Below are 14,662 nucleotides of genomic sequence, written 5' to 3'. Positions count from 1 at the left end.
GAGCTGGATGATGGAGAATTTTCTGTGGTCACCTACTGTGGCAGTACTTTGATACAAAAACAAGCTCACAGGTAGAAAAGACAAAATCCAGGAAAACTGGGCTATTTGCAAGTTAGTGTATTGTTCCACGTTTCTCAAAACCTTGCAACCTCATGTCTAAGATCTAAGCCACAAACAGGAGGGAAAGCACTTTATTTAAAAGATGATAGAGCCTGACAGTCTTAGACAAACTGCTTCCAGACAAGCTTACAGATCAGCAATTGGTTTGTGGGGCCAGTACGGATATTTCTCCTTGTCCAGTTTGGTTTCAGGGAAGGCTTCATGCAAGTCTTCAAATGTCATCTGTTCGAAGGGAATCATGCTTCTGAGCTTCTGAAGCTTGAAGTGGGAGCAGAGACAAACATGTTACAAGTCACTTGTCAGCAAGAAAGAGCAAAGCACACACAAGTAAGAACAAGGTGTGTGCCAGGCTGGGTTAAAGAGAACATTCACTAAGCAAAATCCAAACTTACTTGTTGCTCATACTGGGCAATACGAGCTTTGGAAGCCTGCACATACTCAGCAGTACTCTTTGCCTGCAGGAGAGCAGATGACATGGTGAATATGGTTATGATGAAGACAGTGACCTAGAGTGAACCTGCAACCCCATGCTTTAAGTTGGCATTAAAATTCATCATTGTTACACTAGATAAGCGGACAGAATCTTGATCAAATCCCAAATAGCCAAACCCTTCCATGTGCAGAGAACCTCTTGCTTAGCCGCAGACACGTGTGAAGACCAGAGCCATGCTCTCGCTCAGGCTGCCCTGCCTGTGCTGATGCTCGTACAGAACATCCCCTCCCTCTCACCCCTTCCCATCTTCACAGAAGTCAGAGACAACCCTGGCATTAGGGAACAGTTTAAACACTTACAGCTTCCTGCTCTTGGGCATCAATTTTGGCAGTTTGTGTATCCACTGGCTCAGGAACTTTTAGTGCACTGAACTGTAAATTGAAAGAGACAACTTTTTATATGTTTGTTTGATTGAAATAAATCTTCACACCAAGGTCATTTTCCCTAGCGGCACGGAACATTCCCTCCTTTCTTCCCAGGATATGCTCACAACAGTGAAAGTTACCGAGCTTTCTAAAACTGATCACTACAGCTTGACTCTGTCCTTCACAAGCAGCGCTGCTCACCTGGGAGCTTAAAGCAATCTATTCTGTACTGCATCCCACCACCAGGACATGTAACAGTACACACATTCATCACAGCACTCCAGAGAGCAAAGCACAGCATTGTAGGGAAGCAAGGAAGTCTAATACCAAAGACTTATCATATCACAGACTTATTTCCCCCAAGACAAAGTTCCCAGATCCACCTGAGGTCAGTGGGTCCTCCCAGTCTTGGGAGGCCAATTTTCATGGTGCCAGTGACACCACGTGCCCTTCAGCAAAAAGCCTCCCTCGTGCTTCTCAATTCCTGCTTATAAAGAGGACAGCAACCCCTGCAGGCATCTGCTAGCTTTACGCATTTCACAGCGTGCAGACCTACACTCACCACCTTCTTCCATTCAGTGAGTTAGAGAAATACTTTGAATGGTTGCTTCAGGAGAGGCACTACCCAAGAATTCACTCCTGCAGCCAAAATAATTTATCAAGTTTTCTTTCACCAACTTTCTCACCATGCAGTGCCACAGGTTTCCTCAAGAAGCGACCTCCTTGAGGTTAGCGACACTGATCTGCAGGATGTAAAGCTGGGGCATCTGTTAGCCAAAACCAAACTCCTCTGCCAATTCTGGTATTTTCCTCTCAACACCAAAGACGTTCCCCATTTAAACCTCCAAGAAGAGCAATGCCCAGCTGGCAAAGATACTGACCTTCTTCTGAAACTCATCCACCATGCCAGCTTTAGCAACAGTAGCCTTGTAATGAGCCCAGTCAATGGTCGGGGGTTTCTCTGGCAGGGCAGCCAACCTAAAGAGATGGAGGACAGCAGTCACAACCAGCGCTAGAAGCAACCCTGCGCTGTCATTTGCTCTCTGCCACAGTTACTTTCCAGAGTGTCAACAGAGCCTGCTCAGTTTAGTTTAAATATTTTCAGGGCCGTCATTAACAAGCAGTGATGAACCACTTCTGCAAATGCCTTTGCCCTTCAAACACACTTCGCTATACGGACAAGGAGAGTTCAGCCTGCAGCCCTGCTCCACTTCAAACTACTATATGGCATCTCTGTGTGCAGCCCTGTAGGAAAAGATTAGGCAGTTTTCACACAGAGGCAATGAGCAATATTAACTGTAATAGCCAACAACGTTTGTATCAAGCAGCAGACGCTGAAGCATTTGAGAAGGCTCATGAATTTGTGCAGTATTTAACAGAATAACAAAGCTTGCAAAACGTTTTGAACATGCCAAAACAAACTGCTTTCACAGAACTGCTTTTTTACGTTGCAGTTATTGTTTTACTCTGGGGAGAATTAAGTAAAGATGATTTGCCAAAAAAAAAAGCCACCAGCTGTCTTGAAGGCAACCTGTTTTAACGCCTGTCAGGACACTTCTGCAAGACCACAGTTACCGACACTGGCTCAAGCTGGTACCACAAAGGTTGAACGGTTCAGCCAAGGGGTTGAACTGCCCCACACACGGGATCTGGGCAGACACTCACCGGGCCGACAGTGCATCGCTGCGGGTCTTCAGGGCGTTGAACATGGCCCTCTGGTTCGCGGGCACCCTCTCGGCGAAGGCCGCCCAGTCAATGGCCTTGATGGCAGCTTTGCGGCCCGCCATGCTTCCAGGCTGCGCCCAGGAGAGATGACACCAGGCGGGTTACGCCGGGGGGAGCGGGCAGGGCCCAGCAACCGCGGGGCTGGGGAGGACGGCTCCGGCCCAGGAACGCCGGCACCGAGGGTTGCGGGCTGGGGCGGGAGGGGAAGCCGGGACACGGGGAGCCGGGACACGGGGAGCCGGGACGAGGGGAGCCGGGACGAGGGGAGCCGCTCCCCAGCCCAGCCCAGCCCTGCCCCGCCCTCACGCCCCCCGCCCCCCCAAAGCCCAGGCCCACCCCGGCCTGTTCCCTCCCCCAGCCCCGGTAGTCCCCGATCCTCCTCCCCGGTTCTCCGACCGGTCCCCCGCCCCCAGGCCCCCCCGACCCCGCCGCGGCGCGGCCCCGCTCTCACCTTCACTGACCGCCACCGCCGTCCCCAGGCGCAGACGCGACCGGCGCCGGAAGTCCCGCCCCCGCCGCCCAATCAGAGCGAGGCTCCACCGGAAAGCGTCTTTCCTCTCCTTCCCGGTGACCGCCGCTGGTGGCCCGGAAGTGCTTTGCGCGCCGGAAGCGGCGGCGGAGCGGGGCGGCGCGGCGCAGCGGGCGGCGATGGCGGCGCGGGGACGCTGAGCGGCACCGCCATGGCCGAGCTGGCGGCGGCAGCGGAGGGGCCGCCGCGGGGCCGCACGCCCAGTCCGGGCCCCGGGGGGGCGCCGGGGCCGCCCAGCCCCCGTGCGGCCGGAGCGGCGGCGGGCTCCGGTGGGGCGTTGTCCCCGCCCGGCGCGGCCCGGCCGCCCGCTGCCTCCAAGTGGGTGCGCCTGAACGTGGGCGGCACGTACTTCGTGAGCACCCGGCAGACGCTGTGCCGGGAGCCCAAGTCCTTCCTGTGCCGCCTCTGCTGCCAGGACGGGCCCGAGCTCGGCTCCGACAAGGTGAGGCCGCGGCGGGGACCCCCCCACCCCGCCCCGGGACGGCGAGGCCCCGCGCCCGGGCGGCGACCGCCCCTCCCGGAGCTGCCTTGGCCCCCACGGCAGCCGGTGTCCCCAGGGCCAGCACCCCCGATCCCGCTGTACGGGCTGGGTGACAGCCCCAGCTGCCGGTGTCCCCAGGGCCAGCACCCCCGACGCTGCTCTACGGCCTCAGCAGCCCCTGACCTTGCGGCGTGGACGGGCTGATCTCCACAACAGCCGCACTCCCACGGTCCCCCCGGCTGCATGTCGCTCTGACACGCGCCATCTCCTTGTCCCTCGTGTCCCGTTACACGGCCACAGCTTTGGCCGCATCCCCAAGAACGGGACTGAGAGTCTGTCCGTGTGCCCGTAACACCCTGGTGCTGCAGGCACCGATGCCTTCCACCTCCCGCTGCGACATGACTCCCCTCAAGGAGCAAACCAGCACCTTCCCACAGTGGTTACTTAGAGCAGAGAAGGAACTAGAAGGAAACTTTCCGAGAAACAGAAATTTTAATGATTTCTCACCCTGAGCATGTTTGGTGTTTTTTTTTAATATATCTCACTTTGCTCTCATAAAAGATCACGGTGCATGTTCCTTACGTGGGTGGATAGTTTTGAAGTCATTGCAGTTTATCATAAGGATTTTGCGAACAGTTATTCTTGTAATTGCAGGTTTTCTGTAGGATCTGCTGCATGAGGTTTTGTAAATATTTTGTGGGTAGGTCAGACTGAGAATTAGTCAGGTCTCTTGTCACTCCATTCAGAGTTTAGTCAAAAGATAAATCCTGGTTGTGATCAAAATAGCAGTCACCAGCATCAGTGAACAGAGGAGATGACATTTCAGAATGTCTTCTCAGTTTTTAGTTGCTTTAGAGCAGATTGATTGGCAGGACAAACATTGCTTTAAAGTGATTTAAGGGAGTGATATGAAAGATTTCTGGACAGGCTTTGTCAACACTTCATAGCTGGCTCAAGAGATGCTTTTGGTTGTGAATTGTTGGTTATTTAATGACAATAGGTATTGTATTGCTAGAGACATGGCTGGTACGTTGCAACGTGAACTTTCAGTAGTAGAAAGAAGGAAAAGAGCTACTTAAACCATCATCTGCTGTTAGCTAGAACTGGAGATCCAGTTTTTCTCCAGAGTCTCCTAGATAAACTAGTCTGGAAAACAAATTTAGACAAAACACAACTGCCAGCTTTTGGTTTTTATTATTGCAGTGAAGAAAAACTGCTAAGCCCTGCTTTTCTCTCTGGGTATGTCCTGGTTTCGGCTGGGATAGAGTTAATTTTCTTCCTAGTAGCTGGTACAGTGCTGTGCTTTGGATTTAGTATGAGAATAATGTTGATCACACACTGATGTTTTAGCTGTTGCTAAGTAGTGCTTACACTGGTCAAGGATTTTTCAGCTTCCCATGCTCTGCCAGCTGCACAAGAAGCTGGGAGGGGGCACAGCGAGGACAGCTGACCCAGAACTGACCAAAGGGCTATTCCATACCATATGACATCATGCTCAGCATATAAAGCTGGGGGGAAGCTGGCTGGGGGCAGTGATCACTGCTCAGGGACTGGCTGGGTATTGGTCAGTGGGTGGTGAGCAGTTTCATCACTTGTTTTTTCTTGGGTTTTGTTCCTCTCTCTCTCTCTCTCATTGTTTTCCTTTTCATTACCTTTTTTTTTTTTAATTTCAATTATTAAACTATCCTTATCTCAACCCACAAGTTTTCTCACTTTTATGTTTCTTATTCTCTCCCCCATCCCACCAGAGGGGGAGGGGGAACGAGCAGCTGTGTGGGGCTTAGTTGGCAACTGGGGCTAAACCACAACAGAGTGCATAAGCTCTGTTCGTAGAAGCACTTAATTTGAAGCATCTGCCAGCATTATTGAGCTGCAGCATTTGTAGCTGAGTTCAGATACTGAAAAAAAACCCAACATTGGTTTAAATGTGGAGTCATGAGTACACCTTTCACAGGCAAATGAATCCAGGTTCTCAAAGAGAAACTGTACAATTTATTGTTTTCAACTGAAATTATTTTTTCCTGGTGCTACTTAACCATCCCCACTTCATTCCTGTCTACACTCAACAGGATGAGACAGGGGCATATCTCATCGACAGAGACCCCACATATTTTGGTCCAATACTGAACTACCTCCGACATGGGAAGCTCATCATAAACAAGGAGCTTGCAGAAGAAGGTAAGAGAAAAATACAGGGGAAGAACTGCAAATGCTGTTTGATAGTGGTATCCGAGAGCCATCATCAGAAACTTGCCTGAGTGCACAGGGTTCCTGACGTGGCTATGTGTAAGGGTGTGAACAAGCCGCATTTCCCAGTAGTGCTGTTAGTACCATTAGTTTCTCAGAAGGATGCTTATTAACAGGGATTAAATCATTAGATTCTGTATCTTCCTGAAAGCAGAGGCCTGCAGCTTACAACACAACCCATTGCTGTTCCGCTTAGCTCAAAGGCTTCTGTTAGCAGAGCAAAAGATCTGTTAGCACATCTCCTCTCCCTCCACAGGCAGCAGTTCTCTACAAGCAGGCAGCTTTTGACTTTACCCTAATGGGGCTGTGCAAACAAAGTAGAGATTGTACCACGAGGTTTCTGACAGTCCCAGGGAAAGGGGAATAATCTTTCTTAAAGATCCTCCGAGTCACAAAAGGAGGTGACAGCTAGTTGGTCATTTTCTTCCAGCCAGGGAGCATGAGATTGGTGGCACAGTCTACTCAGCATTTGGGGATTTTCTCACATCTGGGCTAGATTTGGAGTCAGGAGCAGGTGTTGAATCTTGTAGCAGAATCATTTTCATTCTGCCCTACAGCAAGTAACAGAATTTCTCTCTGCTTTTGGTTCCTTTCCTAGGGGTACTGGAAGAAGCTGAGTTTTACAATATTGCATCTCTTGTGCGGCTGGTGAAGGAGCGGATACGGGATAACGAGAACAGAACCTCTCAAGTAAAGCACAGGAACATTTGCATTATGAAGCCAGTCATTTTCTGTAGCGTAGTAGAAGGACATGTGGCTGTAGACACTTCCAATAGCAGTTCTTTGGTTTGGTAGTCATCTTTAACAGGGGGAAATAAGTGCTTTTAGGTGGATCCAAGGCACAGCTAGGAAAGAGTATCCATTATGGTTTTATAAGCACAGACCACTGAGTCATCTTGTTAGCATTGTAGAGAAAGGCAATGAACAGTAAGCAAAAGGGGCCAGGAGCAAAGATGGGTAGTTATAAAGCAAAGCATACTGCTTTGGTTGGTAACAAATAGTTCAAACTCTTCCTTCTCTAAACCATTTTCTTCCCTTTATATCCGTCTGTGGCAATTTTTCCCATTGCTGTTCAGCTTATATTAACACACCCAGTAGATTCAATTGCAGAAGAGAAACACTTTCAAGAAGCAGTAAATGAAATCTGAATTTCAAATTAAATTAATTTCTTTGAAAGCCAAAGAAGTTTTGCCTTCACTGGCCCTTAGACATCTAGAAGGCTTTTAAGAGAAGCATGCCAACCGTATGTACCTGTTTTAGAATCGGTTGGATGGTCAGAAGGATGACACCTCAGAAAGCCCGTAGGGCTCAGATTTCCTCAAATAACAAGATGACAGAGCAGGAGATGCTTAGTAATTTCCTAGCTTGATACTAGTAAAACCATTACTAACCTCATGCTTATTTTTATTCTCCATGCTTTAGGGACCCGTGAAGCATGTGTACAGAGTCCTGCAGTGCCAAGAGGAGGAGCTCACACAGATGGTGTCCACTATGTCTGACGGCTGGAAATTTGAACAGGTACCATTACCAAAGAACAGCAGAATCCCTTTGAAAGCTGCATATGGAATAAGCAGAGTTTGCTATTTAATTGCACTTCACACTGTTCTTCTCTTCTGAATAAGCAGTCTGAACTGAGCAGCAGTCCACTTACGTAGAGTAACTGACAGGGAAAGGCAGAATTCACGCAAACTGCCAAGAGAGATTTCATTTTCTCTCAGGACTTCTTGTATCCTTGTCAAATCCCAGAGCAATTCTTCCCTTCTCCTGCATTTCATCACATATACCAGGCCCCAGTACAACAGTTTTATTCAGGAAAATTAATAGAGCCATGAAAAAACAGAGCACGACTTTTCTGGAAGCTCAAAGCCATGACTCCTGCATTTGCTAAAGAGGTGCTGAGTGACATGAGAAATACATTTCCTGCAAATTCCTTTGTAATGCAGCCAGTTTTGGGGCTAGGTGTCACTGAAGTTGCATATGGCATTAGTTCCAGATTTGGTTTCTGAAATTGAATACAGTCCTCTTATTTAGGAGGACAGAGAACTGAAAACCAGCTGGCCTGCATGTTAATGCTATATTAAGAAACTGCAGAATATGCTCTGTGGATTACAGCTCTGCTGTCTTCCCAATTAGTCCAGCTTCACTACCAGTGGATGTTGTGGGAAACGTGCTGACACAAAGTGAGGCATAGGATTAGCAACAGCACTTTGCATTACTTGTTCATATGTATCTGTTCTGTAATGCCTGTAAACTCCTATTGCATAGTGGAGAGGCAGCCAAAAACTCTTGCCCCTGTGAGCTGGTAGTGAAATCTTGTGACCAAGAGCCACTAGCTGCTTTATGGACAATGCAGTTCTCCAACACCCAATTTTGCTGTCCAAACATTTACTTAACAGATGTTGCCTTTCACACATGCACATACACATCCCCAAAACCAAAAGGCTATAGGTAGTGCCCTACACAGGAATCTGCACCCTTACATCTTTCCTAGTCTTGCTTTTCAAATCTATAACAATAGGGTTGAGGTACTGGTTACAAGCAAGTGCTAGTGTGTTCCCTTCCTCCCTCTGCCATCCACCACCTTTGCACAAACCGCCAAGATCCCTACCAGCCTCTTCCTTCCTGTACACTGCAAGCACCAGGAAAATTTCCTGCACATCCCGCTCCAGCACACTCCCACCATCAGGAGCTGTTCTCGCCCTCCCCTGAGACTTGCATTCAGCTCAAACACCCCCAGGAGCAGCAAGCCTAAACAGGACAGACAGATAACAATGCTTTGGTCAGGGCTAGCCCTCACACAGCAGTACAGCCTCTCTCCAGCTGTGAGACGGTCCAGACTGGGTCACAGAGCAGGAACATAGCAATGGTGCAGCACGGGATACGTCCCATGCTGAAACAGGACCTGCAGGGAAGCACATTGTAGCTGCAGCCTATTGCCAGAGTCTTCCCCCAGATGTGCAATCAGGCATGGCTTCTACCCTCCCCCAAATCACAGCACTTGGCATGCTGAGACATGTTAGGAAAGGTGGTAACAGATCTGCACACTGGGGACAAAGAGAGCCTGTTGCTAAATTTTAGCCTGGATGCCAGTGACAACAGAGCAGATGTTCCCTTCATGGGCTCTTTTGATCCAGTCACTTCATAACATCAAAAAAACTGGTTCAGAAACCTGCAGGAAAGCCAGAAGTGGTAAAAGCTGTTTCAGCCTTATTTTCTGTCAGGCTTGAGTTCTCAGACGAGCATGTGGCCTTTCAGGTTCTCTGCCTTGTACCATTCAGTCCTGCTTAAATTAAGGATGGAATAGAAATTTTCTATTTTAAACAGAAACCCATTCTCCTGTCCACCTACAGTTCAGTAGTCTGGAAAATTGCTACCTTTATCAAAAGATACTTTGTGTTTGTTGAGTAAACAGTGGTGTGTGGTATTGAAATATCCAAGAGCTTAAACAGTCAAGACAGGGAGCAGGGAAGCAAAAGAAAAAAATACCTTTTTTTATCCTATGTCTATTGCACTCAGCACAAACATCAAAACCTATTTAAAACAGTACCAGAGGTCAGTCAGTATGACAGCCCCCAAGTCATCCTGCAGCTGCATTGTAACCATATAGATAGTCATCTGTCTCATATATAAACATGGAGCTCTCTCTTCTGAAATCCATTAGGACATGGAAGTTAGGGTGCACGCTGCATATTAAAGTTTCTTAGATATACACAGTTGATAAGATTCATACTGCTTTCTTCAGATTACTTAGATTTATTATCTGGAAAGCAGAACTGAGTTGTAAATGACAAATTAGCTCTGCACTCCAGGATGTCCTTTTAATGTAATAATGATAGATGAGACAGATGGGATTTCTTGGATCGAGTCCAGACCCCTCATCACAACAGTAATAGAATATAATCCCATTTATACAGATATCAAACTCCATCTTGACAGCATCTACGTAACGAATGGTGCCAGTTTGCCACATGTCCCCTAGTTAATCTGACATCTGTCTGTGGTAAAGAATTGCTTTCCAGTTTTTACACATCAAAGTCAAAAGGCAAGTTGAGAGCTGAGTTCAGTGTAGCCTGGACCAGGAAGTCTGCATTGCCTGCCCCGTATGTGAATTAGCTGGATATTATATATTGCAAAATCTCACGTTTTTCCTTTTTCTGCCCTCAGTAACTGGAAAATGTTCTGTTGTGTTCAGCATTACAGTTTCAGGCTGGAATTTCTTCCTGGGGCTCCCAGTGCCACTAGAGGGCTATGGAGCTCGGCTGTGTCCCTGCCTTACACACATGGGAAAGCCTGTGACACAAGAGGCTCCAGGGAGACACTTCAGGTCCAGAACAGGTCTCCCTGGACAGTCGTACCTCACAAAGCAATTGTAGGAATAAAGCAAAAGTCAAGACTTATTGATAGTTACCTTGGCTGTCTCCTGTTGCACAGCTAATCAGCATTGGATCTTCCTATAACTACGGAAACGAAGACCAGGCAGAATTCCTCTGCGTTGTGTCCAGGGAGCTCAACAATTCTACCAATGGCATTGTCAAGGAGCCCAGCGAGAAGGCAAAGGTAAAGCATCTGCTCAGATGCATTGACTTGAATTCCCCTATGCAAAGAAAAAAACCTTCTTATGCTAGCAGATCCATAATTTGCAGTAGCAGTTTTGTGTACCAGCTTTCCTATTTCCTCCTGTATGTATGATCTCCCCCTCTTGGAAGATTTCGTGTTTTACTGTAGGACAAGAAGGCTCTTTGTATGTTTCAAATTAAGACCAAAAAATTGGAGGAAAGAGAGAGACTTGAAAAAGAAGGACAGCATAGCAAAGACCTTTGAGACTGGTCACATTTTGTGGTTCAAGGATATTGCAGAGAGAGAGACAAGGTTTTTTTTCCCTCTTTCAATCCACTCTTTTTTCCCCCCAGGATAGCAACAAAAGGCAACATTCTTAATGCCTGGCAGACAGCTAAGCAGGATTTCTAGAGAAGGGCTCAGTCAGCTTTAACCAGCTTGTAATTTGTTATGGTAGCATAAAAGCCAGCAAGCTGCTCTCATGTTAGTCCATCTTCCCTCTCTCTGCAAAAAGCAAGGACTTTGAACATGCACTTTTGCATCTAAACTTGTGCAAGGTATTTATAGAAGCTCTCTTCTTTTTCAGATTCTTCAAGAGCGAGGATCCCGGATGTAATTCAAGTGTCCACTCCATTAAAACTCCCAGATGTCAAAAGGGCAGTCTAGCTGAGCAGAGCATCTCTCCGCAGTGCAGCCTTGCCCTTGTACAGTAACCAAGCTAATGCAAAGCAAAGCCGAGCCTGTCCTGCCAATGGCGAATAATTCTGGTCATAACCAAAGGCCTCCCTCTTACCCTGGAAACCAAGGAAAGAAGAGACTCTTCCAGTTGGATAGTCCTTTCCACAAGCATTTGTTTTATTTTCTTGGCCAGCACTGTATTGAATTTTTCCAACAATGTCTGGGCCGGATTCCCAGTCGGAGCCTTTGCGAAGGTTGCTCAGGTCCACAGGCCCTTGTAATCAGTCCCATCTTCCACAGGCTGGCGTAGGTGGGAAGATCTGTATTTGAGCTGTGCCATTTCGTGCACCCAGGTCTGCCGCCAGAAAAGTGCAGGGACCTTGCAGTGCCCCCCCTCCTGATCAGCCAGCCCTCCCAAATCAGAACAATAGGGCTTTAAAAGGAGGAACAAAACAACCACTTGTAAAAAACCCACACAAACTTTTTCCATTCTTGCTTTCTATTTGTTCCTTGTTCAATTCCTCAGAGCTGAGTTTAGATACTAAGGGGAGCGGCGTTGTGTGTACGTCTAACATGGGTCTCGCTGTTAACACTATTGCATATGGGCTCCTGGCATTTTCCAAAGCCCATTACTTCGCATGCATAAACAGAGACCTGTGTTCACCCAGAACAGCGATAGAGTGATAGTTCTGTCCTTTATGCTTCTCTACTGAAGAGCAATGGTGACATCTTCCCCTCCAATACCTTGCCACGGCTGTATCTTAGCCTGGTGCAAAGTCACAAGGTTAGGGACTGTTGCTGCCAAGTTCAGCTTTGCCTTGTTTGTCTCCAGCAGCATGGGCTCTGTCTCCTTCCTTCTCACCAAGGGAGGGCTTCAGGCAGAATTTCTTTTGTACTGTAGCAAGCAGGTAGGTTTGTTTTAACCCATGAGATCCTTTGCGGAGGAGATCCCCTATTTACATGCAGTGATTTATCTGCAGCCCCCTCATGTCCCCACCTTTAAGAGATCACCTCAAACTACAGAGGGGCATCACAGAGTTGGGGTGGGGGGGTTTGGTGAAAAGTTGCCAAACTTGTAATGTTTCTTGTCCAAAGTGATGTGTCGACTTCTGTGACTTTTATTTTTTTGAATGCCTTGGATGGATGTGCAAAATGTTCATTTGTGCCTCTCTTGAATTCTGATCGTAGCCAAACTGCAATCACTGGTTCCCCTCTGTTAATCTGTGCCATCCCTAACCAAGGGCATGTCCCTCCTAGTCTGGTAAATGGAATTTCTTAGGAATTTGCTGCATGTTTTCCCCTTTCATCCTGGCTTTGTTCTTTGTAGCCTAAGTGTCCAGGCACTTGGGTGTTTTTGAGTCAAGTCCCAAACTGACATTAAACACAAAGCTTCAGAGATGCTGGAATTCACAGACATTGACAAGCTCAGAGCAGATGTTTCTCAATAAGGTATCAGAAAATTCCTCACCTGGACTGAGGAGTTGGGCTCCTTTCTGGAGGACTTCAGCTACCTGTGGTTTCCTTAAAGTTTTGGAATAGAATTAGGCAGGTTTCCCATCTTATCACTTGTTGCTGACAGGGCCTTGCAGCAGCATTACCAACGGTCCACCAACCAGTTCAGCAAACAAGACGTGCAGCAAAGACACTGACACTGCTGCGCTCTGCCTCTTTTCAGTCCTTCTGTACCTACTCTCACCTGTCCTCTCCTATCCTGCTTTGCCAATGTATCTCCTCCAGTGGAGGCTTTGCCTCATTCTCAAGAAAGACTGGTTAATTATCTGTGCTAGTTTAATCCTGGTAACAACAGACTGTGCCAAATGTCTTTGAATTCACATTGTGTCAGTTACAGGCTGTTGAAATGCAGCTGGCTTGCCATCACGCTGAAGAACCCAGCTTTTCTCCTTCCCTCCATCTTTCCTGTTTATAATGTGGTGAGATGGTATTGGTGTGATTAGACCGTACGCCTTGGCTGGGCCTAAATAACACTGTGATGTGTATAGATATCTCTCCTCTGTCAGTATCTTGTAGCCTCAGCCATTGTCTGTCTGTGCTCACAGCTAGGAAATCAAGAAGTGCATGTATGCAAGTTAGCAGTCTAAAAAGCCCTTTAACACTCTCATCTGTCTTCTTTCCCTTCCTCAGAGGAGGGAGATTCTGGGAACTGGTCAAGAAATATCAAACTACAGGCAACAGGAACTGGTCGAGCTGCTTTTGTCACATAGATGCCAGCTGAGCACCTTGCTGTTCGAACCATGGAGCTCAAAGCAACACTAGTTGCAAAGGGAGACTTTCTGTCCAGTACAGCTCAAGTAGATAAAAACAATACCTCGTTGCTTTTTTGTATCACCAAAAATGCCATACATGGTGAAGCCCACCAGAGGACTGCCTGATGCAAGAGTGATGCCATCATGCTCCCCTCTGAACCAGAGAGCCTAAAAATTACCAGTTGAGTGGAACAGCTATTTAACTCACATGCACAAGAAAGACTATCAAAGTTGCATCTTGGTTTTCCCCTCTGTGCTGCTCTCTGCAAGGATGTGCCAGGGGGTTGAAGACTCTTTGGGTTTGATTGCAGGGTCTTTAAGTTCAACAGAACAAGTTTATGGTAGACGACCAATCATTGGTACTGGACACTTGAGTTCTTGGGTGATATTTAGGACCAGGCATGCAGTCCATCCAGAGCAGGTACATTCCCAGTGGAGGATTTCTCCTTTCCTGACTGTGCTAGGTCACCTTTACCCTGAGACCAAGGTCACCTTTACCCTGAGACCAAGGCTGGTCTCAGCATTATGCACCAGTTGCATCCCTTCTGTGCTCAAGACAGGGCTTTTCCTTCCATTGCCTTTCACTCAGTCACAACTATATCAAAACTAGCGCTGAATTAGGATGAAATTTGTCCCATTCACTCTAAAAAAGGTAGCGTGTAGGGTAGGTGAGCAGGGGTAGATCTACTGGATATCCAAGAGTGCTTGTGCCTCTTGGGAAGGTTCACTTTAAAGCATTAATCCTGGGAATGGAGAGCGACACTTTGGGTTTTTTAAACTTTCCCAGTGGCCTAAATTGTTCCATTATGGCAAGACTGGAAATAACCTCTTAAAGTGTCTTTGTTTCTGCACATTTTTAAAAATCGATTTTTCTCAGGGGTGACTGAGTGGGCTGAGGCAAAGGGGGCATGGTTCGCTGCAGGGCGATGGGACGGAGCAGCTCCCCAGTCCTGCAGCTGGGCCGTGGGCTCCTCCCCTCGGGTTTGCCTGCAAACCCAGAGGTTTTGTACAGTTTGTCACGTGTCAGTGCCCTTTGCTACTGTTTCTCTTTGTTTATTAAATGTGTTTGAATAACAGTTGAGATGCTGTGATTAATTTTTTTTTTCAATAAAGTTTCTGAAATGGGTTTGAAAAGTTTGAACAAACGGTCTGCAGCCTGCTGCTTTCTCTGCATCCATTTGCCACCTTACCACACAAATACTG

General features: G+C 47.5%; 2 protein-coding genes across 2 annotated transcripts; one reads left to right on the top strand and one right to left on the bottom strand.

The window, feature by feature from the left end:
* Positions 1-175: 175 nt before the first annotated feature.
* Positions 176-3,271, bottom strand: ATP5PD (ATP synthase peripheral stalk subunit d). Its single transcript, XM_075519240.1, has 6 exons — positions 3,155-3,271; positions 2,644-2,774; positions 1,860-1,956; positions 913-984; positions 513-575; positions 176-378 (listed from the first exon to the last, which is right to left on the bottom strand). The coding sequence occupies exons 2-6, from the start codon at positions 2,763-2,765 to the stop codon at positions 247-249; spliced, it is 486 nt and encodes a 161-aa protein (XP_075375355.1). The 5' UTR covers positions 2,766-2,774; positions 3,155-3,271; the 3' UTR covers positions 176-246.
* A 24-nt stretch (positions 3,272-3,295) lies between these two features.
* Positions 3,296-13,941, top strand: KCTD2 (potassium channel tetramerization domain containing 2). Its single transcript, XM_075519239.1, has 6 exons — positions 3,296-3,674; positions 5,783-5,891; positions 6,559-6,650; positions 7,383-7,478; positions 10,392-10,517; positions 11,104-13,941. Exons 1-6 carry the CDS (start codon positions 3,384-3,386, stop codon positions 11,131-11,133), a joined length of 744 nt encoding a protein of 247 aa, XP_075375354.1. The 5' UTR covers positions 3,296-3,383; the 3' UTR covers positions 11,134-13,941.
* The last annotated feature ends 721 nt before the right edge of the window (positions 13,942-14,662 follow it).

The sequence above is a fragment of the Mycteria americana genome, chromosome 16 (genome assembly GCF_035582795.1).
Source record: "Mycteria americana isolate JAX WOST 10 ecotype Jacksonville Zoo and Gardens chromosome 16, USCA_MyAme_1.0, whole genome shotgun sequence".
In the NCBI taxonomy this organism is placed as follows: domain Eukaryota; kingdom Metazoa; phylum Chordata; class Aves; order Ciconiiformes; family Ciconiidae; genus Mycteria; species Mycteria americana.
This window is presented reverse-complemented; position numbering and strand designations above follow the sequence as displayed.